Genomic DNA, 24,009 nt, shown 5'->3' on the forward strand with positions numbered 1-24,009 from the left:
GCGCTCAAAATATATTTAAAATATATTTAAACGAATTTTTTAAAGTCGCAATGGACCCAATTCACTTTATTTTAGACAAATTATTCTTTTAGAAATAAGAATTACTTTGGCAATTATTTGAACTTAGAATTAATACGGTAGCCTATGTAGCCTACATATGTAAATGATGAAAAGAATATTCAACGAGCGTCACTGTAATTTTTCTTACAAACAATCCTCGTGATAAACTGATGAGTAACCAGTTTGAATGTTTCCATGTATGAAAAGTCGGGTATTTTGTGAGAGATCAGTCACTTATTTGCTCTTGTGTCGAGATTTGGCTATTTGATGCCTGAAAACCCCCGTTATTAATATAAGACGGTACAAGTGAACTGTTAATTAGTAACCCGAAAGGTTAAATGGGATTTATAGTATTGTCAAGGATATAAGAAATTGAGTGTTTTAGTTTAATTAAATGTTTAGTGTACGTACTTCGATAAAGTGGTACCTATTATTCATTAATTAATTTATTTATTTATTTATTCATTAAGAGCAAAATATGATCGGATGTGTTGAGACTTATATATATGCCTTTACTGCTGAGTCATGCAGATAATACCTGTATTCCGCAGCTACTTTTAAGCATTATCGGGCTTCATCGTAATTTATACCTGTAAGGACCGGATGTACTTTGTACTACTGTTAGAGCTTGTACGTGTACAGGCTGTAAAGTAGTATAATGTATTGAACAAACGTCTGGATAATAATAGCAACGGGGCCCGTTTATTTGTCACTTACTATATAATAAAAGACCCAGAGAGAAAAAAGGAATATAGCTTTCTGACCTTGCCATATTGAAATAACCTTCAGCCGAGAAGACGATTTAAGTGTCGTTTACACTGTTCGGCGTTTTGAAAAGAATTTCAGATAATGACAGGGTAAAGCTACCCCTGGTATTTACTGAGTAGGAGTTATGACTTAACAGCTGATCTCATATTGATGGGCATGAGAATAAAGGTTTATATTGGTCTCATTGCTGATCTCATATTGATGGGCATGAGAATAAAGGTTTATATTGATCTCATTATATGTACACTACATTGTGTATGTCAAGTCTTAAACCAGTTTATTTTTTATTTTTATTTTTATTTGGGGGGGGGGGGGTACTTGTGTACAAAATAAAATATACGTATGGATCAGATTTCATACAAATAAAACAGTTCAAAACTACTGAGCTATTATTTAAAATGAAAAATATCACAACGCTTAATAAATAAAATGTATGAACTCTTAAATGAAGGGATATTGTCAGTTAAATGCATAATCAACAGAACCAGATAAAAGAGTTATAACCTTCACGCAAGAGGTTTTTAATTTTAAGATAAAACCCCCTTTTCAATGGATGTGTGTTTACCGGTTTCCTACACCTTTCTTTCTTCATTATCCATTCATTAATTATTACCTCTTGCAGCTTTTTCTTTGTGTGTGTGTGTGAGTCTTTAGCATTCATTCAAGAAAACCCAATTATTTATTTATTCATTCAGACGATCCACAGTACTAGTATATTACGCCACATATCACTTAATCTGTTGTATAATAACAGTAGTTGTTTTACTTCCAGAATGCAAGGTCACATTACCTATCCTAGGGTCAGGCTCTTTTGATCGCATGCTGACCCTGAGAAATGACCAAATACTTCGCAAATGAACAGAAAAGTGAAACCTTTAAGGCTAACTAACGCAGCACGAGAGATCGAGTGCATTTGCACCACCCACTTTTGATAAATAGGAGTCACATTTGAGTTGTAATTACAAGCCCGCAGCTTAGAAAACGCTGATAACATTTGGACTAGAATATAATAAAGAACATCATTTTGATTGGTGTGGTCGAGTTTTCAAGAAACCAATAAAATTTCAGAATATTTCGCGTTGTGGATGATGGTTGTCAGTCTTTTTGACAGTTTGGTAGATGCTTTGCACGAACCGATGTCCCGGGATGTAATTTTGCTCAAACCCCCTTTCTTCATTCCCATTTTAGCTGTGCTTGTCGTTTGTTCTGTGACTGCGTTCATTCAAAGCGGTTTCCGTTTCATTTCACCATCATCTGTTGACCTTGAATACAGAGATATTGAACAAATACCGCAGGATGTTCTTAACAACAGGAGACTGAGGACATTAAATCTCGCTAGGAACAAACTGACAAATGTACCAAAATGTTTGTCACAGACTTTGGAAAGGATGCATCTTGGTTGGAATAATCTGAATGAGTTCCCGGAAGATCTTCTCCAATGTCATCAGCTCAATTGGCTGCACATCGCCGTAAACCCCATACGAACTATTCCTGAAGAAATCGGCACCTTAACCAAGCTAACTGTGCTCTGCGTATGCAGCTGTGAGCTTAGAAAAATTCCGTCGGCCATCTTCAAATTACAAAAACTTCGGTACTTAGATATTAGTCATAACTGCCTAAAGGAATTCCCCAAAGGCGTTTTGAAATTAGCAAGTTTAGAAAGACTCGATATTAATGACAATAAAATCATCAAAATTCCAGCAGAAATTGAGAAGCTGGTTAATTTGAAAGTGCTGCGTATTCACAAGAACAAGTTAACAAAACCCCTGCCACAAAATCTCGCAAAACTCGTTTCGTTGCTGGAACTTAACGTATCCAACTGTAATCTAGCCAACATTCCAGAGTTCATTCCAGAAAACCTTTCCAATTTAACAACCCTCGACATTCGTCACAACCGAATTGTAAAATTACCCTTGAACTTTCACAAACTTACAAAATTAAAGTGTTTTGTATTCGTCAAGAATCCCCTTAAGAATCCACCAATTGAAGTTTGTGCCATGGGCCTCAAAGCCATACGCTTGTATCAGGAAGATGCCGAGAAATTTAGCTCCGTCCACGTTACGAGGCAACAGGTTATGGTCGTGGGGGAAAAATCCGTGGGGAAAACCAGCCTCTGTCGGACGCTTAAGGCACGGAAACCGGAGCTCGCCAGTAGAGACGACAGAACGATCGTTTTGGAGGAGACAGTGCTCCAAGAACTGGAGGCTGGAGTTGAGCTACGGTTCACCGACTTTGGAGGGCAACGTCTCTACAAGGTACTGCACCCCATCTTCTTGAGGATAAACGCTTTGGTGCTGGTCCTTTTTAACTTAGAACTGTACGAGACCAACTGCGAGCATTATTTCAAAAGTGTGGGTTTCTGGCTGCGCAAAATACAAGCAAAAACCCCCGGTGTCACAATAATTCCAGTCGGTACCAAAGGAGACACTGTCACCAAGAAAAAGGCGAAGGCAAAGGCGAAACACGTGTTCGACCACGCTAAGAATTATGTCAAAATCTACCGGAAAAACCTTGAGAAAAGACTAGAGGAGGAGAGAAAGAAACTCCAAACAATTGTGCAAACAGATCCATCTGGCACCAGGGGCGGGAGTGAACTGCTAGCGAATATTAAAAAGGGAATCGAGAGACTGGAGAGAATGCAAGAAAGTATTCTGAATGTGCAAAAACCTGTCATCATCAGTTCGAAAGAGTTCCATGGTGTTGACGAATTGAAGAAAAGGATCCTTCAAGTGGCCGAGACGAAGTCATGCGCTTTGCCAGAAAATTGGTACCAGTTTGCCAAACTTATCGCGGAAAGGGCCAAAGAGGATGATGCCATGTACATGCCGTACGCAGAAGCAAAGGAACTTTGGGACCAAGCCACCCCGTCCAAAAAGTCGGCACCGACCATGCTGGAGTCCATAAAAGTTCTCCTGACATCTCCAATGCATGGGAAATTCAACGAAGAAGATTGCGAGAAGTTCGAGACCGTCCTCACTTTTCTGCATAGGTGGGGCGCCATCTTGTGGTATGTTTCCCCGCGTCTCAAGGATTACATCTTTCACAATCCGAAAAAGCTGACCAATTTTTTCAAAGCCGTGTTTGACCACGACATGGAGACGACCCTAGCAGCCAAGAGACGAAGAAGGGGGTTTCCAGAATACACAGACGTGAAATTCGAGGAAGAGATGTCTTGGTTCAAGAAAAAGGGCCTCCTGACCAAGAAACTTCTCCAGGGCATCCTGGCGGCGGATTTCCAAGGTGTCGACCTCGATACAATGTTTTCCCTCCTCCAGCATTTTGACTTGTGCTACGAGGTCCAGTGCAAGGAACAGCCGACTCTTTATTTCCCATGGTTCCTGTTTCAAAGTCTCCCTGATGACGTCCAGCAACTATGGCCTAAGACTATGGAATCAGGCGTGCTGCAGCTTACCGTTGAGTTCCACTTCATCACGGTTGTCCCGCCGAGCCTCTTCGAGAGGATTCAGGTGATTCGAAAAGTTGTTAGTCCTTGATATTTAAGCATGTGTCATAGATATGTTATGCCTGTTAATTGTCATTGTGACATGTACATGTTCATCATTTGATGCTCAAGCTTTAACATTTTTGAAACTTACACGAGGTTTCTTTATATTTGAAACTTTTAAATACAGCATTTTATATATAACCTCTACTTATAAATATGTGTTTTTAATTGAAAGGTACGTCCCTTTCAAAAGTTAGCCTTATCAAGATATTTTGAAAGATTTTTGTATTTTTAATTTTGAGATATGTTCACTTTATAATTAGTGATACTTTTAAGTTACAATTCTCTAAATTAAATGGTGAAAAAATATAATTCTAGGTCCTCACACATTCCAAGGGACCGTACAAGCAGTTACCAAGACGAGACTGGAGCGAAGGTTTTTACATGAGCCTTGGCGATATTAAGGTATATATGCAGAATCATAAGTCAACAAATGTTTAGCTCAAAGCGACCTCTGACGGAAGGGTGCGGTACTGCACACCTAAGTTTAATCCAGCAGATTTGTGGATAATATTTTCCCATGAAACCGTAACTGATTTATTTTTTTTATTCTGTTTTTTAAATATTATTGAAAGTGCATCAATGTTTTATTCACTTAGCAAAAATATGGGGAAAATCCATTGAAATGTGTAACGAGCATCAAGCTATTCATTTTTACCTTTTTAACGTTTATTTACCATCACCATTCTATTTCCATGTAATGTATCATCATTGAAGAGCACATTATGTGATATTAATATTTACATTGAATTTGTATCACATTTCAACAGTTAAATACCTTTCCTCATTGGCCATCACAGGTGTTCGTGGAACGGTTTCAGTACCACAACGACGGCGTCCTCCAGGTCTCCGTGAGAGGCAAAGATTTGGGAAAACTCTGGGAGGAACTCAAGACCATGGTGACCACGATGCAGGGGTTGCTTGACCAGTGTCCGGGGGAGGCGTGTAACATCTACTACATCTGTCCCGGGTGTATCAGGTCTCAGATCGAGGGCTCTCGGGCCAAGAAGGAGGAGTGGAGCTGGGTGTGCACTAGCAGACCTGTAAGTTTTGGTTCGCGAAGTCGACGGTTCGCGGGTATCCGGTGTGACAGGAATGGTAATCCGCTAGGTTCAGTTGTCCGTTGTCATCACTCTGTACAGGTGACATTCGTCCCATATACTAACCTCGATACAAAGACTAAGCCTCAAGTGGGACCCCGGACTTCCATCTCTAGGACTACCATTCCTGTCACACCGATCTCCAGCAGGCAATTTTATCATTTGTGTTATGTACACGAATATACTATAAAAATTGTCAATTTTTCCAAAACTTGTCTATTTTTCCAATCATAGGCGGCGCTCGAAAACAGGAGTTAAAAATTTAGGAAAGGACTTAATAAAATATGTTACGCCCTCAAAGTTACAAATAAGTTCCTCCAACAAAAAAAAACTTAACTTGGAGCTATTACCACTCCAATACTTAAGAGTCTAATAAGACGCCTTTATTACAAAGAAGCTACAGGTAGTATAAAGTGCGCTGCAGTGTATTAAATGATAGGGCCAGTTTTTCTCGTTTACAGTCAATTACAAATTTCCCTTATTTTGATAAAAAAACTGTTTGTGCCCACGAAACATCGATATGGGCGAAATGAGCTCTGATGTCTTTGAAGATAAAACAGAGAGAGAGATAGAGAGAGAGAGGGGTTAGTTCTTGTCTATACCTAACATCATCTGACGTCTTCCTAACAGGATGATGACGTTGCTGTGTCGGGACGCCTTGTTGCTGGGGCGACATCAGTGCCCTCTATCCCCTGTTACGATAACGCTCCAGTGGATGAGATGATTCCAGCGTGTCTTCAGTACCCGGAGATGTATAATGAAGGTAATGACGCACGTGCACGCACAAGCATATTTACATGCGTTCTAGTTAAATTTTTAAAATGTGAATTAAAACATATCAGCATGTTTTTTTGTGTCTTTGGTGTTTTCCAACGAAATTATGTGCAAGTTACTTAGTTAATTTTTTGGGTATTGTAAATTTAGACTTTTTTTATTCATTATGCAAGTTGTATCAATCACAACTTTCTTTTTTAAGTGAAAAATACTTTGCAATTCATTATCTGTATTTATTTATCGGAATATTTCATGCTGTACTTAGCGTGTATCTATATTAAAATAACTTAATAAATAACTATAAAGCTTCGGTCTGCTTCTCCGCCCCCTTTTACTGCAATTTGTTACTGTGAAATGGAAATTGGACAGGGAAATATTGTATTATCGTGATGCCTGACTTTTTTTTTATTATTAATTCCGATTTCTACTCTTTTTACTTCTAGATATGTACGAGCTTGTACGCGAGTACTTGTCTAGCCCGCAGATAAAACAAGAGTCCTCTGGTGGTGAGTATTGACAAATTAGAATTAAAAGAATACTGTACATGTATATTGTACAAATATATATTATATAAAAATTCACTTTCATCATGTAACATATTACGGATGTTTTCGTCTTTTCACATTCTCAACAGGGCTGATACCTGTACATGTATCATGTAAATTTATTTAAAATATTAGTATTCATTCATTTGATGAGTAAGTACAAATGTAGTTGGCGTATGATAGAACCATCAACGTGAACCAAAATGAATTTATTCACCGCAAAAAATCAAGCGAATTTTGACATTGTTACAGAGTGTACAAATCAAGAAGCAGCAAACGACCAGGGATCTTCACTGGATCCATCAAGTCACCACCATCACCATTACCATCACTATCATAACCACTATAATACAACATACTGCACGCACAACAACATTAACAACTGTCAGTATGTACAGGTGGGGAATGAGAACATCATGGAGAGAGTTCCCGAGTACCTGTCTGAGCCACCGAGTGATGTTGAACACTGGGACCTCGATACCGACCTTAGGTGACGAATTTGAAAAGAAAAATAGGGGTAAAATGAAGAATAACTTGGGTTGAAACTGCATTGATGCTGATGAAGAAGAGTAGAAATTACGGACAAAATCTGATGTCTCAGATTATCAACTGCCATAGTTATTGACCAGTCTGCAATATTTGAAATCTCTAGTTCATCGCGTTATTGATGATTTCGTAACAAGTATGTTCAGGCCTTATACTCATTGTGTGTCTTTGATATTTATTAAAGGTGAATTAAATGTTCACAGTCCTCCACGTACGGTCTTTAATAGCAAGGTGGTGGAAAGGGTCGAGACAATATATTAGAATATAAATTAGGTTTAGACGACCCATCTACAAACTCGTCTCAGTTTTTAATGTAAGGTTTATAAATGTACCCTGTAATGGTGCTATTTCATCTCATCCACCCACCCTCAAACACACTGTCAAAAATTGTACAAGTATCTCAGGTGTGGAGATAGACCATGTGACATTACGAAGAAAGCTCAGTTTTAAGGTAATCCAATGTGTAACTCAATCCCAGGAGTTGTACATAAATGTATATCCCCTTTGCTCAGCCAAAAGTAACTCATGGCAGTCGCTCTGGCTGTCACAGGTTAGGGTTAGGGTCATTGGCGTCCGCAGAAAATTTTCCAGGGGGGTCAAAGTCATTGAAGGGAGAATAATGATTGTCTGGGTACCCGCTTTAAAATGCAGTTACAAAATTCCAGGGGGGGGGGTCAAGTGCGGAAATGCTGCAGTAGGGTAAATATTTATTTTTTCAGAATAATTCATATACAAGTATGTTAGCTGACGAAGAAGGGTGAAAATTCATTTAACTTAATTGCTTACAGATATGTATCATTATGTATTTAAAGCTGGTAGGCTTCTACTTTAAAATTATTTAAATAGCACATGACATTTGATTGTGGAGTTCCTCTGAAGAATTTTTCTAAAGAATTGTTATTTTTGTCAGTTATGTTTTTGCTTTAACCAAAGGTAAAAAGCCGTATGTATGTGTCTGTGTGTGCATTCTAATAAACAAATCGGCATTGTTGATGCGTCCACATTTACCGACTGACATAAAAGAATACTGCTATTTATATTTATCAGTTTTATTTATCACAATATTGTTGTTACTTATATATGATGAATGATATTATTTTGATTTTATAATATTGTTATATCCGAGACTTTAGTCACAAAATTTAGTCCTCAAAAAAGGAAGAACTTTCTCTAAAATGTTTATCAATGGCCTCACAATTTCATTTCGAAACTTATTTTCGTATAAAAAATAGAAGGGGATGAGATGACATTCGAGTGAACTCACATTTACCTGAAACAAGATCGAAATAGGTTTGAATGTTACATTATTCTGCATCAAATAGAATATTTCGCACTTGAACCAGTTGTCAAAAGAATAAAGCATTTCTATTTTTGAAAGCTCCATTTATAAGAATAATCACTCAAGTACAAACGTTTGCCTCCCTTTTTCTTGTTACAGACATCTACTTCTCCATGGAAAATACACATTGTTCCATTTTAATTCCTGCTCCACTCAATTACCACAGAGATACATGCACGTGCTACACGTAATAAGTAGTACTGCGTCACTAGCAGCCTGGATAGACCGGACTCACAGTCAATACATCATAGTGTTATTTCACCTTTTTAAATGCATTAAGTAAGTATATGCTAGGGTTTTAACTTAAACAATCTTTTCTATGATAACCGGACAAATAAATGCGTTGTCGTTGTCTGCGCCTTGAAATATTGGCAGGAATCCAATTTACCGTTTCCCACAGCCAAGGTTGTACAATGTTTTTTTTCCCCATGTGTACAAGTAACTTTTTTGCCGGCCAGTCGGGTTTAATAGCTGCTCATGACGTCACGCTTCAAACTCATATACATGTGACATTCGTAATAAAATAAACACTGTATTACCCACTGGGGTGTGTTGGTGGTTTCCAGTTTGATGTATGTTCTGACGAGTCAAGGGTTTCTTATTCAATGGGCTTTTATTTTTTCTATCACACTTGTAATGTTACTTCTTCTGATTGAAGCACAAACATGTAAACGAATTGCAGTAAAAATACATATACACCAACAACAGCACTCCAACATAAAACAAAGACCTCCGCCAAGGAAAATACATGTACAATAATTTACAGGGTTAACTGAATCAAAAATTACTATAAAGCATATAAGTTTTGAATATCGCACGAATTTGGTCCCAAGCCAATCAACGGTCGAAGCAAGTAGGCCCACTATACCCAAAGGTCGATCAAAGGTAGGCCTATATACCTTATACGCATACGAAGTTACCCTAACACGTCGCGGGTTTTATAGTAGTTTATGGGTCTACTATACTCAGGGAAACACAAATGCTGCTCAGAGTTTCACACGACAGAACTGGGAGTTACCCAGGGCTGACTGAGAAAAACACTACGAGCCTTTTTTCATGCCCACGTAACTATGGCACATGTAAAACACCTAAGCTACTCAAATTTGGCGTCGCCGAAACCGTGAAACCATCCAGTTGGCATCGTGCAATAAAAAAGGTGGTTAAACGATGTCATTAAGTTGTAGTGTTGCATTATTAGATATTCGGTCAACTTTTTGTCTCTTTATCGTCTTCTTGGGGCGAAAAATTATCAGAAGGCACTGATTACCACTCTAAAAAAAGATTACAATATTTGACAAGATGCCTTCACGATGGCCATGTGATGGGAAAAAATTGACTCACCGATCAAATACGAAAATTAACCCTCACAATTCTGTCATTGTGAAGTTGTTGCAGAAAGCCGAGGAACTCCACCGGCGTTGATGCGAGGTCTTACAACACCATTATGAATGACCCGATGTTTTTGCGGTCAGAGCCAAATTTGACTTTTCCGTTCTACTAGTCGTGTTTCCATCTGATATCAACTTCACTACAGCATGACACATACATTACACCAGCAAACAAAAAACGACGGATGCAGTAGAAAGGGGGGTATAAGAAGCAAATCATTGTATATACACTGTTTATAATGTTTGCATGACACATGCATAACACAAGCAAACTAAAACGGCAACCCTTTCATTGACGGATGCAGTAGAAAGGGGGGTATAAGTAGCAAACCATGGTATATACACTGTTAATAATGTTTCTTTTTTGGCACTTTCATATTACTGGCTACTTCGTGCAAACTAAAATCTTCTGTAGCGATTTCAGGTTGCGTTATCACATGGTATTGAAAGGTATTTTACAAATGCACTTTGTGATCACCCTTGCTAGAATAAGTGCTTACTACGGTTTCAAAACTCTAAGGTGATTTTAAAATGATGAAAATTATATATACATCTTTCACACCCACTATGATCAGAATGGCAACTTGCTGCCACGCCTTTTATATGTATCCTATGAACAAACTTTTTTCGAGTTTCAGTCACAAATTGAAGATTCACTCAGCAGCTGTTTCCCTTCACATTGAAAATACCAACTGACCAATACTGGAGCCAGGGTTTTTTGTCCTCTTACCCTCAGTCAGATCGTTTTTCTTTCTTTTCTAACTACAACGTGACAGTACCTAGGTCATTGTCTACGAAACGGGACAGAAATTCAGCGCTGAGCCCTGGGCCCCTATTCCTTTTGAAAATACCCAAACAGTTTATAATACTTACAATACTTTACAATATTACAATATTTTAGTTGTAGATACTTTTTAAAGTTATGAAACATCATTCAAATAAAACATATTTGATCAATTGAAATAATGTAGGTAACCATTATTGTATATTGAAAATAAGAAAGGGTAATTTCCATATTAAACCCAATTGACCCCTTACGTTATATTACTTAAATGTATCAAATATAGAGGTGTTTCACGTGTATCATTGGTATAGAGTCAAACAAGGTGTTTAAGTATGATGAAACCTCAAAGAAGATTAATTTTTGTTGAACAGGTAAACACACAATGTAGGCTATGTCTTTACAATTCAACACCTCATTATACTTATTCTGCATATTGAACATAACATCCCAAAACACAGTATCTTTACAAACGTGTGTACTTACCCCCATTAAGCTCACACGAACATCCATTAAGTTTCCTCTTTTTCCCTCCTCGTTTTATCCCCTGGTCTGAAAGTAATTATTCACTCTTTATTTATTTTCTTATTAATTGATTTATTTTTCAATTCATGTTATCCTTCATTTGTCATGATCATTGTTTTCTTTTTCTGCAAAAGATTTCAGATGCACTTTTGACATTTTTACGCAGGCTGGAAACTCTAAATTGAGGCGGAGAAAATGCAAAATGTCCCAAATTACACAAAATTATAATACATGACAAAAATTACATCACCGTGATAATATGCATTTATCCATTACATGCATGTTCTTAAATGTTAATGATAGGAAGGAGCAGAGAGAGATACCTGTGGAGTTAGAGAGAACGCAAACGGCACCAGTACACGTGTCAACCTACCGTCACTGCCCTCAAAAAGTAGAACCTTGGCACCAGGAAAAATTTTCCCTGCGAGCAAGCGCTTCCATTTGGTTTTCAGGTCGGGGCGCTGGGTCACGTTAAGAATGAACAGCGTTTCCTTGGGTACATCTGGCATGCTGGCCAAGATCTCCTGCACCGTCTGCCCTCGCTTCATTGCATGGCTTCTAATGTAATCAAATTAAAGTTGACGACAATTATTCACATTCATTTACCGAAATTAATATTAAAATTTTGGTCGTGGAGACACAATACTATGCGTATACAGCTGGGTTTCGCCAAATACAAAACATCGGAGGATAAAACAGAATCTTGACATATATGGCATCTTTCATAGTTTGTATCTAAATGAGAGTAGCAATATTATATATTGGCCAGTGAATATGCCAAGTGAATAATGTTTATAAATATACCATAAATATACAAATTATTTCTAAATAATGCAAGTACTAGCTGAACTCAATTCAAAACTTTATCATTAAAAGTCACAGACAACTTTACCCTAAAATCTCTTCCACTGTTTCTATGTCTATGACTGCCTTGTAACCTCCCCATTCCCTCTGTCCAGATTCAGCACCGGAGTTTACCCACTGCCCACAGATAGTGGACTTCAAAAAGCTGCCATGCCTGGATTCAGTGACCTTCCAGGGGACCACACGATCCTCTGTTGTATTACGTGTGGCAGTTGCTGGCTGTGAAATGATGGATGGAGGATCTCTCTCCCAGGATATTGTAATGGGTTCTTTTCTGATGCTGATATCGTGTATTAGTTCACGTTGATCGTATCTGTATCTGGATAGAAGCTCCCATTCCAACACGGGCCAACTGACTGGAATATTAGAAAACTCATCTCAAATGAGTGTTGATAGATAACTGAATGTGGTATTTACAGGAAAAATATATAACACATAATATATAGCACTTAATGCATGCGATCATATCAGTTCTGCCGCATCACTTTGAACATCGTCTTGTGTAATTCTAAGAATTGAACTCCTCAGTTGATGCAATAAGCTAGGAGAGATAAGTGAAGACCAGTGGCTAAATTGGAATTTAAACCATAGGTATTACATGTATATAAGTTTTTTCGTCTAAATGACTAGACACCATTATCTAAATTAAGGTTCCTCTTCATACGTCAAATTCGCAGCATATGCTAGGTGTGCAAATCTTTCCTGGTTTAATAATATTATAATAGCTGACTCTCATATGTCATACAATAAACATATCAATACAACTGAATATATTTACGCATGAAGCACCATAGTTAACTTACTTAACATGCCATAGTTAACTTACTTAACATGCCGTCTGCCAGGTCATCCTGCTCTACAAGTAGCAAAGCATCATACAGATACCAGCTAATTCCCTCCCTGTCCCCTGAAAGTAGAGTGTCCAGCATCTCCTGGACTTTCTCCACTCTGGATGGTTGCTGAAGTATGGTGGTTCTTTCATCCTCACTGACCATGCGTTTGCTGACAAGATGATCAAGTACAAGATGAAGGTCTGGTTCAGATAGGTTTTCAGTTATCTCTAAGTATGCACTTAGTATTTTCCTCATACCCCTAGGTATCCAAACATCACGGCCTGCTCCTCTTTCCCATGAGTACTGTGTGGTCAGTATATTAAATGCCAACTCCTCTTGACCTGCACGCAGTAGTGCACAAGCCAAGACCCTCATTGCTCTTAGACCCTTGTTTCTTTTATTCATGACAATGTTCATCAGTTCCTGTGCTGCTTTATGACCAGATGTTCCTATTCGGTGCTGATCGTCTAGGATTTTGTGACGTTTGAGAGTTTTGGTTACATCAGCAAGTGTTGAAACTTTTTGTAGTGCTGTGCAGCTTTTCTCGTAATGCTCTTTTAAAGCCTTGACATGGTCAGGATCTCCGTCAAATACCACAGGGGGACATAACGCTTCAAAGGAAGATATAATTATAAATAAAATAATGTTGACTATAATGATAACAAATAAATAAAGGATTATTTGTTGCTCATACGTCTAACGACTACAAGTAACAAAATACTATCAATCAGACTTCTTAAAATGCTTCATATAGAACTTCCGGATATTTTAACTTTTCATATAACCTAGAATGAGAGTAGAGAGGGGCAATGTCGGGGCGAATATTCTGGAAAATGATAATCAACATAAAAAAGCTTTATTTTATTTATTTATTATTTATTTTTGCTTTTTATTCCTTTCAATTTGAATCACACATGTTGCCCTCTTCAGCACATTTCTCTTACAACAAATACACGCACTTGACTTGGAACAAAGTTTACAGATAACAAAACTGTGTGATGAATGAACATACTATAGGTTTTTGTGGGTATATACGTATACGTGTGTGTGTGTGTGTGTGTGTGTGTGTGAATTGAAAGTTTTAAATCAATGAACAGTTCACGACGTGAATGTTATATAACACTAACCTCTTTCATATAATTTCCTGATATCATCCTCCGCTTTCTCAACATTTTCTACAAGCCTCGCAACGCCAGATATTTTCAACAGTTTCTTGAGCAACTCATATTGTCCCACTCTGATGTGACCTCCATCTTCCAAGGCATTCAACAGTTTATATGTATTGTAATCCTCCATAGTACGCGCCCCACAAAAAAACTCCCCTTGAAAGTTGTTTCATAGCCTCTAACGCTTCCTTGGTAATATTTATGTTCAAATGAACAAACAGTTCATTTTGTCGTAGTCTACATTTCCTTTCTAACTCACGATTAGCCGAGTCTTGCGATGACGTAACCGGAGGTTGCAAGAGATCCTGGTACTCGTGCATCTTAGGCGACTTGAATGGCAGTAAAGAGGGGAAATAAGATGCACCCAAGAATCATTCAAGGTTGTTGAAACGAGCTGTCTGACAGTCAATCTGAAACGACATGAACATTATTGCTAAATGAGTTTTTTTTATTCTAATGGGGATGCTCCACAGTGATGGAGCCAAGGAAATTGAACAGCCTGGGTTCAGAGGTGGATGGAAACGTACCTCCTTATAAATACATATTGCATATGCTGGTACATATAGCGACATTAAAACACAAGCAACAGCATGGCCGATGAAAATTAAACCCAACTGGAAGTACAATTGTAATGAATAAGATAGGCATCTGTGAATCATGCCAAAAAACTCATCTGTGGACCTGGTAGAGGGCACTGATTCTCGGAGTGTGGATCTAGGTGCATTGGATGAAATCATGCTGCTTACAGCATCCTAAAATAATATTTTTAAAAGAAATAGGGACGATGATCAATTGGATTTTTAAAATCGTGGAATCAATTTTCAGTTGGTAGGCAACTGAGACACTACTTCGACATTGCAACCTGCAGGCAATTCGTGGAACAACCAACACTCTTGAGAGTTAAAAAATTGATCACAACGCGCGGCGGTCTTGGTCAGCTTTGAAGCTGGTGTTTTCATTGCATTAACAAGCTCGTCACAATCTCTTGCGTATTCAGGTGACAGGTGCACGCAGACTCGAATGAAAGGATAAAAGGGTGGCCTTAAGAATTCAGCCCTTCAAAGTTAAAATTCAGTTTAAAGAAGCAGTATCTACCGAAACCTACCCTTTCTCTTCAAATTGTGCATCGCAATCTGATATATGAGCAACGGATTTCTTAAAATATTAAAAATGAAATAAATAAAATAAAATAAAATGTGCATCTCCACACGTGGAAACCAATTAAGTACCTCGGGTTCGTCTATGATTAAATTAATCTGTCCATTTTATCAATCTGTTTGGGAGTGGATGGATCCCGAAAGAATGGGACAGATGCCTTATTCGTTACTAGCCGCATTATCTATTCATATCATTAAACGTTGAACTTGACGTGAAAAAATTCCCCAGTATCTTGGGCTCTATAAACTTCAGTACGAATTTTGTGCTGCGACTGGTGTTGAGGAGAGAGGTGAAGGCTGTTTTTTTTTTCTTCAAGAGAACTGAAATTGTCAAGGATAGCTGTTTTTGTTTATATTCCAATATTTTTTAAAAACATAACGATACTTCACCTGTTCCAACTTTTCGGTTCAAATAGTTTGTAATCAACTTCTGTCGTGAACAATAAAGCCTTTGAACGTTTGTTTTATCTTATCAAGAATACTTATTGATTTTGATACAAAAGAAACCCCTCCTTTTCTTCGAGAAATATGTACCCCCCCCCCCCCCCCCCCAGAAAAATCATATTCTATTAAAGAATCGTTCAGAATTTCACTTGAAAACAGTAGAGAAAAAATGCATTGGGGTACACGCCACAACCCTGAACCCTGCCTCCACCCGGAAATATACATGTATATGACTACAGTTGTGTAGCATTATCATCCCATCATTATAATAAGATTAAATATGTCATGTTCTGTACTTACAGGATGTTCTTCTAATTTGATGAACGACTGTACTTCACTTGATATTAACCAATGATATTCAATCCAAACACCAAGTGGGCGTTAAGCTCTTGGAGTCGCTTCCTAATTGTCATTGGATTTACAGAAAATGTGGCTGACAGCCATAAAAATATTTAATAATAATTTTGACACTCGCTCCTCCCACTATACGGTGATAGACAAATCAGAATTCACAACTGCTGGGCCACGTGACCTACTGAGTACTCCGTGCGCAATCGGCAATCCTCGGCTCATTCCGCAAGCTCCATACTGTCGAGTGCGGAGACATCCGAGTAGTTCCGAGTGCTCCGTGCGTAAACACAACTGCGGATAGTCATTTCATGGGAAAGAATATACATTTAAAGAATCGGATATGTATAATCGTGAAATCTGGATAAATATTCCGGCGTTTAATGATATGGCATACATATATCAAAGAACGTTAAGGGAAATACACAGTCTACAATAATTATTTTACTATAGAACAGAGAAAAATCTTCGGCAGAACTTCTCGAGAAAGTTTGTGGCTATAGTTACATGTATGACATTTTCGGTATATCTTTACACTGTACCTGACCTCATTACATAAGTTTAAAGAAATTTGGACCTAAAGGCAGCGGTATTGATATATATATACATGTACAGCGTACCTGACCCGATGACATACATGTAAGGTCGCGGATTGGTTACTAGCCGCGTCATCTATTTATAGCGTGGTACATTGATCTTGACGTGGAAAAAACCCCCACTCACTGTGGACTTGAGTGTTAGCTTTGTAGTGTAAATAGTACTGGGGAGGGGGAAATTACTGTTGATGTGAAGTAGAATAACGGTTTCTGTAACTGTTTCAGCTAATTCTAAAAAAATAACGATATTTTCCTTTTCAAATCTTTCGGTACAAATATCAGTTTAGAATTAAATTGTGGTTAGTACTTGAAGGTGAATATTTGTTTTATCTTCTGAAACATATTTACAAAATTTGATGACAAAAGTCTCCTTTTCTCTGAGAAATATTCACCCATGGGTGCCAGTAGGAGTACACAAGGAAGCATTCTGCTTCCACCCCACCACCAGGAAAAAATATGTAAGCCTCTCTCAGAAATTCATGTGAAGCCGAGTATAGAATGGCACATAGACTACACTGTAAATCGATCATCAGCCTCTGTATTCTCTCTGTAAAGGTAGAAGAACACATACAACACGGACTGACACTGCATGAAAAGGAATACATGTATACGGGTACAGAACGGACATCACACATGGCATACAGTGGCGGATTTAAAGTAGGGGGGAGGGGGGTCCTGAACCCCCCCCCCCCCCCCCCCCTTCGATTTCTGGAAAAAAATCACACCGATGTTCCCCTCTTGCAATTAGAATTTTGCCTAGCTGAATCATACTTCTAAACAGTACATGTACCGAATGGCACCATTCGTCCTCTAAAATACCAAAAAAAAATTCGGGTCTTTTAGCGGGACCTAGGCCCCATGCCAAAGGGGGACCCCCTCCCCCCTTCAAATAATCCTGGATCCGCCCATGGCATATATAACCTAGACCTCAGTTTGAATCCTTATTAAATTTAAAACACATTAAATCAGGTACTGTGCTCACAAATTAGAAAGTTTGCAGGTGCCCCAGTTACCAGTATATTTCTCTTACAGTTTGCCTTGTAGGCCTATCAGATATGTAAATGTGTTCTGATGAAAGTGGTTACCAACTTGTGTCATCTTAACGCATATGAATTCCCTTTTATGTTAGAATTCTTAAATGAATAATCATCATTCTCGTGCAATAAGATTAAAATGATATGATTTGCACTTACCGGATTTTCTTTTTGCTCTTATTTGTTGAAGTATTTCAGCTGATGCCAGGTTGGTTGTCGCTTGGACCTTCGTCGCAAACTGTGATGTGTATTTGTTGAACAGCTGAATGCAAAATGATAAAAACCTTGTAGTATTGATTTAAAATACAACATCTCGTTTTGGAGGCACCCCCTGTGTTTACCTAAGTGACTTTATCATGTCCATGGCTAGTCATTCCCAAAGCTCGAGGTTCTAACTAGATAGTGTTATCAATATTTACTCGAAAACAGCACGTCTGCTGTGGAATTTGACGAAGAAAAAGTCCCCTACGCTTTGACTGTATCATAAATGAAACTGGAACACTTAATTTTGGAGGAAAATGTTTCATTTTGATAAAGAAAAGGGTTAACATATGTGTCTTTGTAGGGTGGGGTAAAGGGGGAGAGGAACAATAAAAGGAGGGGATACTTAAAGGAGTTTTCCCGCCACGTGGCAACGTGGCTTTAGCAAGTAAATGCAGTTCACCCATTTGCAATCTCATTCCTGTGACCCGTTTGTGTGCTGATGCCAAAATACACCTCTATCAAAGTTTTTCTTCGCATTTTTTGAAATGCACCAAATGACCATGAGCAGAAGCCTCAAGTTAATATGTCGAGCTCAGTGAAGTGTCACACGACAATCACCCTGTGTGTCAGTGTTCCGCGGAAACTCAAACCTGTCCTTCCTGTACATTGTCTACACGCGTCTGCCGTTTTCCAGTATGGTTACTGATGGGTAATGACCGTTTAAGGTAATCCAATTTGATAATCAGCAAAGAGTCACATTAAGGTTAACGTTGCCGTTGTGTGCACATGAACACTGAGTTTCAGAGGCCAGTGAAATCTTGCCTCTTTTTGTCGACATGGCGTTGATCTTTTTGATGGAGGCAAAATGACGATTTACAGACAGACTTCTAGTAACCCCTGTACGATGTAATTCAGGGTGAAGAATATTGACTTTGTCTGGGTGTGTTAGCTATATCAGATGACCGCGGCTTACGACATGTACTTTCTTGAGTGCAGTTTGTAATATGAGGTGTCTGGAGGCCGTGTTCGCTGTCCCCCGGGGATACAGGAGATGGGAAGATGGGAAAGGCGTTAGGGCGTCACTGGGGGCGATTCATTCCTATTTCTTACAAGACAAAACAATGGCTTACAAATTAATAATTGATGTGATAGGTAGAATGCATTATGGAATGTATTAGTTACGTAACGTCACTGCCTTCTCGATTGCGTTTGTTTTGTTTTCGAATTTTGTTCAGAAATGCTTTTCGTCCGACGTGCCACTGAATGCGTTTGTGGTGTGTAGTATGTAGTATGTAGCATCTTCTTTGCCTTCATCATGTTTCTTTCGTCCAGATTAATTAATTTATTAATTATAAAACCGACAATAACTTATCCACAACGATTCGTTTGTTTCGTAAAATTATTTCAGGAGTAATGACATGCTCAACTTCAGGAGGAAGTTTTTAAAGTATTTCATTTTCCTTTACAAACCTCAAGTGACGTTGCGAAGATACTTGTATGTTTTACATACTGCATCTGTACATCTGTCTCTGTTTCATGAATGTTTATGTGTGCTGATGGCCTCTTTCCGGCAATTTTTACAAAACTAAATTGCTGATGAAATTGTCCATTACCATTCAACATTATTAATGAAAATAGGTTGTGAAGTTTATATCATGATACCAGCCTTTTTTATATTAATTTTCAAATAAAATAAATGTAAAAGAAAAACAGATCGCTGCTTCATTTTACTTGCAGTGTAGACGTAAAGGCGAAGCCGATGATTTTTTGCGTACCTCATAAAATAGGTTTCATGATTAAAATATCATGTGAATTGATTGTGCCACTGTTTTGGGTACTTAATTGTGCGATCTTTTTATTTACAGAAAACGTAATGTGAAATGAAAAACTACGACAACAATCCCAAGAGAAAATGATGAATTTTGTCACAAAAATTTACAGTCACATTCCAAAGCCATTTAGAAACAGTTCCCAACTATAAATGAACGAGAAGAGTTGAGATGAAATCAAAAGACCATGAGAAACAATTAAAGTAAGTTCTAAATTATTGCAGAATTATTCTGCATTATTGAACACATTTATTGTCTTCAAAGGTTTTGTCAAAAGAAAGAACAAACTTATTTTTTGTTTTTTCAAAGCTTCATTTATTAGAAACAAGTACTCAAGCACATGCACAGGTATAAATGCCAAAAGTCAAACGCATCCCTTTTTCTTTTCACATTAATCTACTTTATATGTAGTAATACATGTCATTTCATCTTAAATCCCGCTATGAAGGACATATACAATTGTACATGTAACTAATAAAGATGTATAATAATGTTGCGTATGGGTCACTAGCAGCTTTGATTGGCAGTGCTTGCAGTTCATACACAATAACCGAACAGTGGATGAGACCGTGTTTTTAAACAAGTTATTTCACTCTTTTTAAATGTATTAGAAATTCTACTTGAGTTAGAATATATACATAAAGTATCTGTTCCATGATAGACGAATACGTTGTCGATGTCTGAGCTATAAAAATTTTCAATAATTCAAACCCAATATTTCCCATGGGATTGTATTCCTTTATGACAACTGGGGTCTTTTTGTCGGATAAACAGGACGCTCATGACGTCACACGCAACCTTTATTATCCTCTATTACGAAAGGCATATATCAACAATATTGGAATGTTTTGTCATTTTGCAGTTAGATGCGATAATTGTTCTAGTAAATAATTTTTTTTTTTTTTTTGTTACTGTTATCACATTTTCACATAATTCATACTAGTTATTGTCATTTACAACCCAAAGAAATCTACTTTAAGAAAGAAAATATTTACATTAGTTTTTATACTTGATTAATATATAAAAAAGGTACCAGGTGTTAAGGTACAGGTTTTGCTCCTAGGGCTTTCTTATATCAGATGAAAAGTACTGGGGTCATAAATGACCTTACATATTTTTCATAATTTAACCATATATTATAGTCAAGCAATATAATGAGAAATCCATGCACTTCAACCAACTATCATGAGATTCGTTACAAATAATCTTACTTAGTTAATATACAAATACAACATAAGCATTTGTCAAAGAGTTATCTAGAGTAACCGATTCCCTCAAGTAAGGAACCGTCAAATATTCAATATCCTTCGCCTTCCCTATCAATTAAGATAGAACGGCCTAACATTTTCATTATCACACATGTTAAGAATAATATATATATACTCGCACAGGAAAAACACTTTTACTTTATATATATGTGGTTAAAATAATAAGCCCTACTTTTTTTTTTTTTTTTTTTTTTTGTTTGTTTGTTTGTTTGATTTGTTAATTGTTATATATATATATATATATATATATATATATATATATATATATATATATATATGACCGTGTCTTTTTTTCTTCTTATTCCTTTCCTTGACCCAAGATGGTAAGATCTTTTATTCTCTATGATATGGTGCATTGCTTACCCTTTGACGGGTCGACCCCAGTTGCTTCTGAAAATCACAAGAACAACTAGATAAAAATTTTATACGCGTATGTAACTGACACAACCTCTGCTAATTTACCTGATGCAGATGGCTGAATGTTCTGGTTATATAATGTTTATTCTTTTACTCTCAAGCAAATCGTTTTATTTCCTTTTTAACCAACATGCTCACACACCTGTCTGTGTCCCTAATGTGGTGTTTCGTTGCTTCTTTGCACTGCAGTCTTCTGTTGATTCTGAAAATTACAAAAAGAATTGCATTCGTATATAACCTTTTCCCAATCAACTGTTGAAAAACGGACGTTTATTTATTTTATTTTTTTTTAGAAACTTTCTTTTAAGATCACTAAGTAGTAAGGCAATATCGTTTCACATTCTGTAAAACGGGATTAAATTAAGGAAGTAAGTTAGGTTCGTTTTGTTAAAAGAAACCCTTGAACACCAACTATAGTCGATGGTTTTGCATACTTACCCCCACTAGTTTCAGTGGAATCCTGTTTTCTCTTCATTCCACCATGAGACATTCCTTTGCCTGGAAGTAAAAGGCACCTTATCATTTATTTGATACGATATTATTCAGGTACGCCTGATACATGTATAGGTCATAGGCGGATACACCCATTCTCCTTTACAAAAACTAAATAAACAATGATGACACAAACCAAACGAAAAAAAAACAATGCAAAGCCAAAACAATTGTTTTAAAATTTAAAAATTTTCTGAACACCACCTTTTGAATGCCTCACAAAACTATATATAAGTCAAATTAGGAAGACAATATTTATTAAGTAAATCATGGATCCTGAGAGAGAGAGAGAAAAAGAGTCAGTCCCCACGTCTTTAAGAAAAGCACACGTGTCTACCTACCGTCACTTTCCACAATAAGTAGAACCTTGGCGTCGTGAAAAAGTTTGCCAGACAGCAGTGGACTCCACTTGGTTCTCAGATCCGGCCGTTTCATCGTGTTGAGGATGAATAACGTTTCATCTGGTATGACATCCAAGACTTTAAGTACCGTCTCCTTTGACTCCCTTAAAATGGAAAATAATCTTTATATCAAACCTCCATTTCCTGTTATTCATTATCTTAATTAATCAATCCGATATTATGCACCCGTATGATAACATATTGAATTGCAAATATCAAAATAGTCTTAGTCATGTTTTGCTGATTGTTTTGTAATCTCTCCTATTAAGTTGTATCATTTATTAAAATCCACATGTTTATTGATGCACATATTCATAGAGCTAGATAGTTAAAAAGAAAAAAAATATATTTAGAAATCCAATATATATATGCTAAAAATATTTTTATTCATATCAACACTAGAAATAATTGTTATGTTATTTCCTTTTCATCTATCCAGTGCGATAAAGTGTTGTATTAGTTATATAACATATTGTAAAATCCAACTAAAATAATAATAATAATAATAATAATAATAATAATAATAATAATACACATTTTAGCACACTGACACCTGATTAATTACAAAATATTAACAAAACTCACTATTCTTAAGTTACTTCCATGAAAAGTTTGAGCCTTTACCCTGAAATGTCATCCAATATTTCCAAGTCGATGACTGCCTTGTGGCCTCCCCATTCCCTCTGTCCAGGTTTATTGCTGGAGTTAGCCCACTGCCAACAGATCACGATCTTCACCAGTTCACCATGTTCAAAATCAATTGCCGGCCAGGGGACTACGCGTTCGTCAGGGGTCATGTGGGGCAGAGTTGTGGTCTGTGATCTGTTTCTTGACAGCAGATCTGCGAGTCTATCGCTGATGCTGAGATTGCTCACTTTGTCTCTGTAACACTCACTAAGTACTTTTTCCAGTAGAGACCACCGCAATTTCGCTATCAGAATAATGAAAATCATCTTATTTAAAAGTAACTCAAAGACAAATTGTGGTATTTACAAAGAAGTCCTGTCACGTCGCATCTTTCGAAACTACATATACATCGATCGCATTCCACATTAAGTAATTGGTCGACGAGATCGTAGGTGCCTTTTATTTATTTTTCATAGAACTACAGTATAAACAATTTCAGGGGTGGATCCAGGATTATCTGAAGGAGGTCCGCGGATGCAAAGCCGTACCCCCCCCCACACACACACACACACACACGCAGACACTTGGCATGGGGTTTGGGGTATGATTCAACTTGTCAAAATTCTAATTTAAGAGGGGACCAAAAATCGAGGGTCCTGACCCCCACTAAATCAACCACTGAATTTCCACAAGTTTTATCACTTCCAAAAGCATTTTTAAAAAACGATCTATAAAACCCTCTCAGACATTGAGTTCCAAGTTTGTTCCTTTATTTTTTTAACAAATTTGGTTTTAATCTAAATCTTAGTGATAACAAATTTTTGGAATAAAAATTGGCTTTTTGCTATATATTTATATGTCTAACGCTCATGGTTTGCCTTTCATTTGAATGTATTAATATTCATTAATGTTTTTATTATACGGCTATAAAGTATACCACGTCACCTTCGAAGCCGCTTTGAATGACAGATGAGCAGCCACAATTATTCATACAAAAC

The 24,009-nt window shown here is 37.3% G+C and overlaps 3 protein-coding genes across 4 annotated transcripts in view; 1 reads left to right on the top strand and 2 right to left on the bottom strand.

The window, feature by feature from the left end:
• The first annotated feature begins 1,478 nt into the window (after nucleotides 1-1,478).
• On the top strand, nucleotides 1,479-8,989 carry LOC106169727 (malignant fibrous histiocytoma-amplified sequence 1 homolog). Its single transcript, XM_013549328.2, has 6 exons — nucleotides 1,479-4,295; nucleotides 4,652-4,738; nucleotides 5,134-5,376; nucleotides 6,064-6,196; nucleotides 6,651-6,713; nucleotides 7,005-8,989. The coding sequence occupies exons 1-6, from the start codon at nucleotides 1,914-1,916 to the stop codon at nucleotides 7,244-7,246; spliced, it is 3,150 nt and encodes a 1,049-aa protein (XP_013404782.2). The 5' UTR covers nucleotides 1,479-1,913; the 3' UTR covers nucleotides 7,247-8,989.
• A 450-nt stretch (nucleotides 8,990-9,439) lies between these two features.
• On the bottom strand, nucleotides 9,440-18,104 carry LOC106171850 (uncharacterized). 2 transcript variants are annotated; one of them, XM_086995504.1, is made up of 7 exons: nucleotides 17,933-18,104; nucleotides 14,156-14,604; nucleotides 13,022-13,639; nucleotides 12,224-12,551; nucleotides 11,705-11,889; nucleotides 11,293-11,358; nucleotides 9,440-10,866 (listed from the first exon to the last, which is right to left on the bottom strand). In XM_086995504.1, the coding sequence occupies exons 2-7, from the start codon at nucleotides 14,322-14,324 to the stop codon at nucleotides 10,817-10,819; spliced, it is 1,416 nt and encodes a 471-aa protein (XP_086851630.1). In that variant the 5' UTR covers nucleotides 14,325-14,604; nucleotides 17,933-18,104; the 3' UTR covers nucleotides 9,440-10,816. The 2 variants fall into 2 exon arrangements, with proteins under 2 accessions (XP_086851630.1, XP_086851631.1); XM_086995505.1 differs by lacking the exon at nucleotides 17,933-18,104 and adding an exon at nucleotides 16,096-16,257.
• A 3,227-nt stretch (nucleotides 18,105-21,331) lies between these two features.
• The window catches only part of LOC147759750 (uncharacterized), a 31,600-nt gene continuing 28,922 nt past the window's right edge, over nucleotides 21,332-24,009 (bottom strand). The window contains exons 8-11 of the mRNA XM_086994786.1: nucleotides 22,325-22,488; nucleotides 21,930-21,989; nucleotides 21,634-21,693; nucleotides 21,332-21,464 (exon numbers count right to left, since the gene is read on the bottom strand). Of these exons, the coding sequence (XP_086850912.1) occupies nucleotides 21,415-21,464; nucleotides 21,634-21,693; nucleotides 21,930-21,989; nucleotides 22,325-22,488 (334 nt within the window). The 3' untranslated portion in view covers nucleotides 21,332-21,414. The remainder of the gene's footprint in view (nucleotides 21,465-21,633; nucleotides 21,694-21,929; nucleotides 21,990-22,324; nucleotides 22,489-24,009) is intronic.

Source organism: Lingula anatina, chromosome 9, assembly GCF_051362555.1.
Source record: "Lingula anatina isolate TDL-2025a chromosome 9, LinAna3.0, whole genome shotgun sequence".
NCBI classification, from domain to species: Eukaryota; Metazoa; Brachiopoda; class Lingulata; order Lingulida; family Lingulidae; genus Lingula; species Lingula anatina.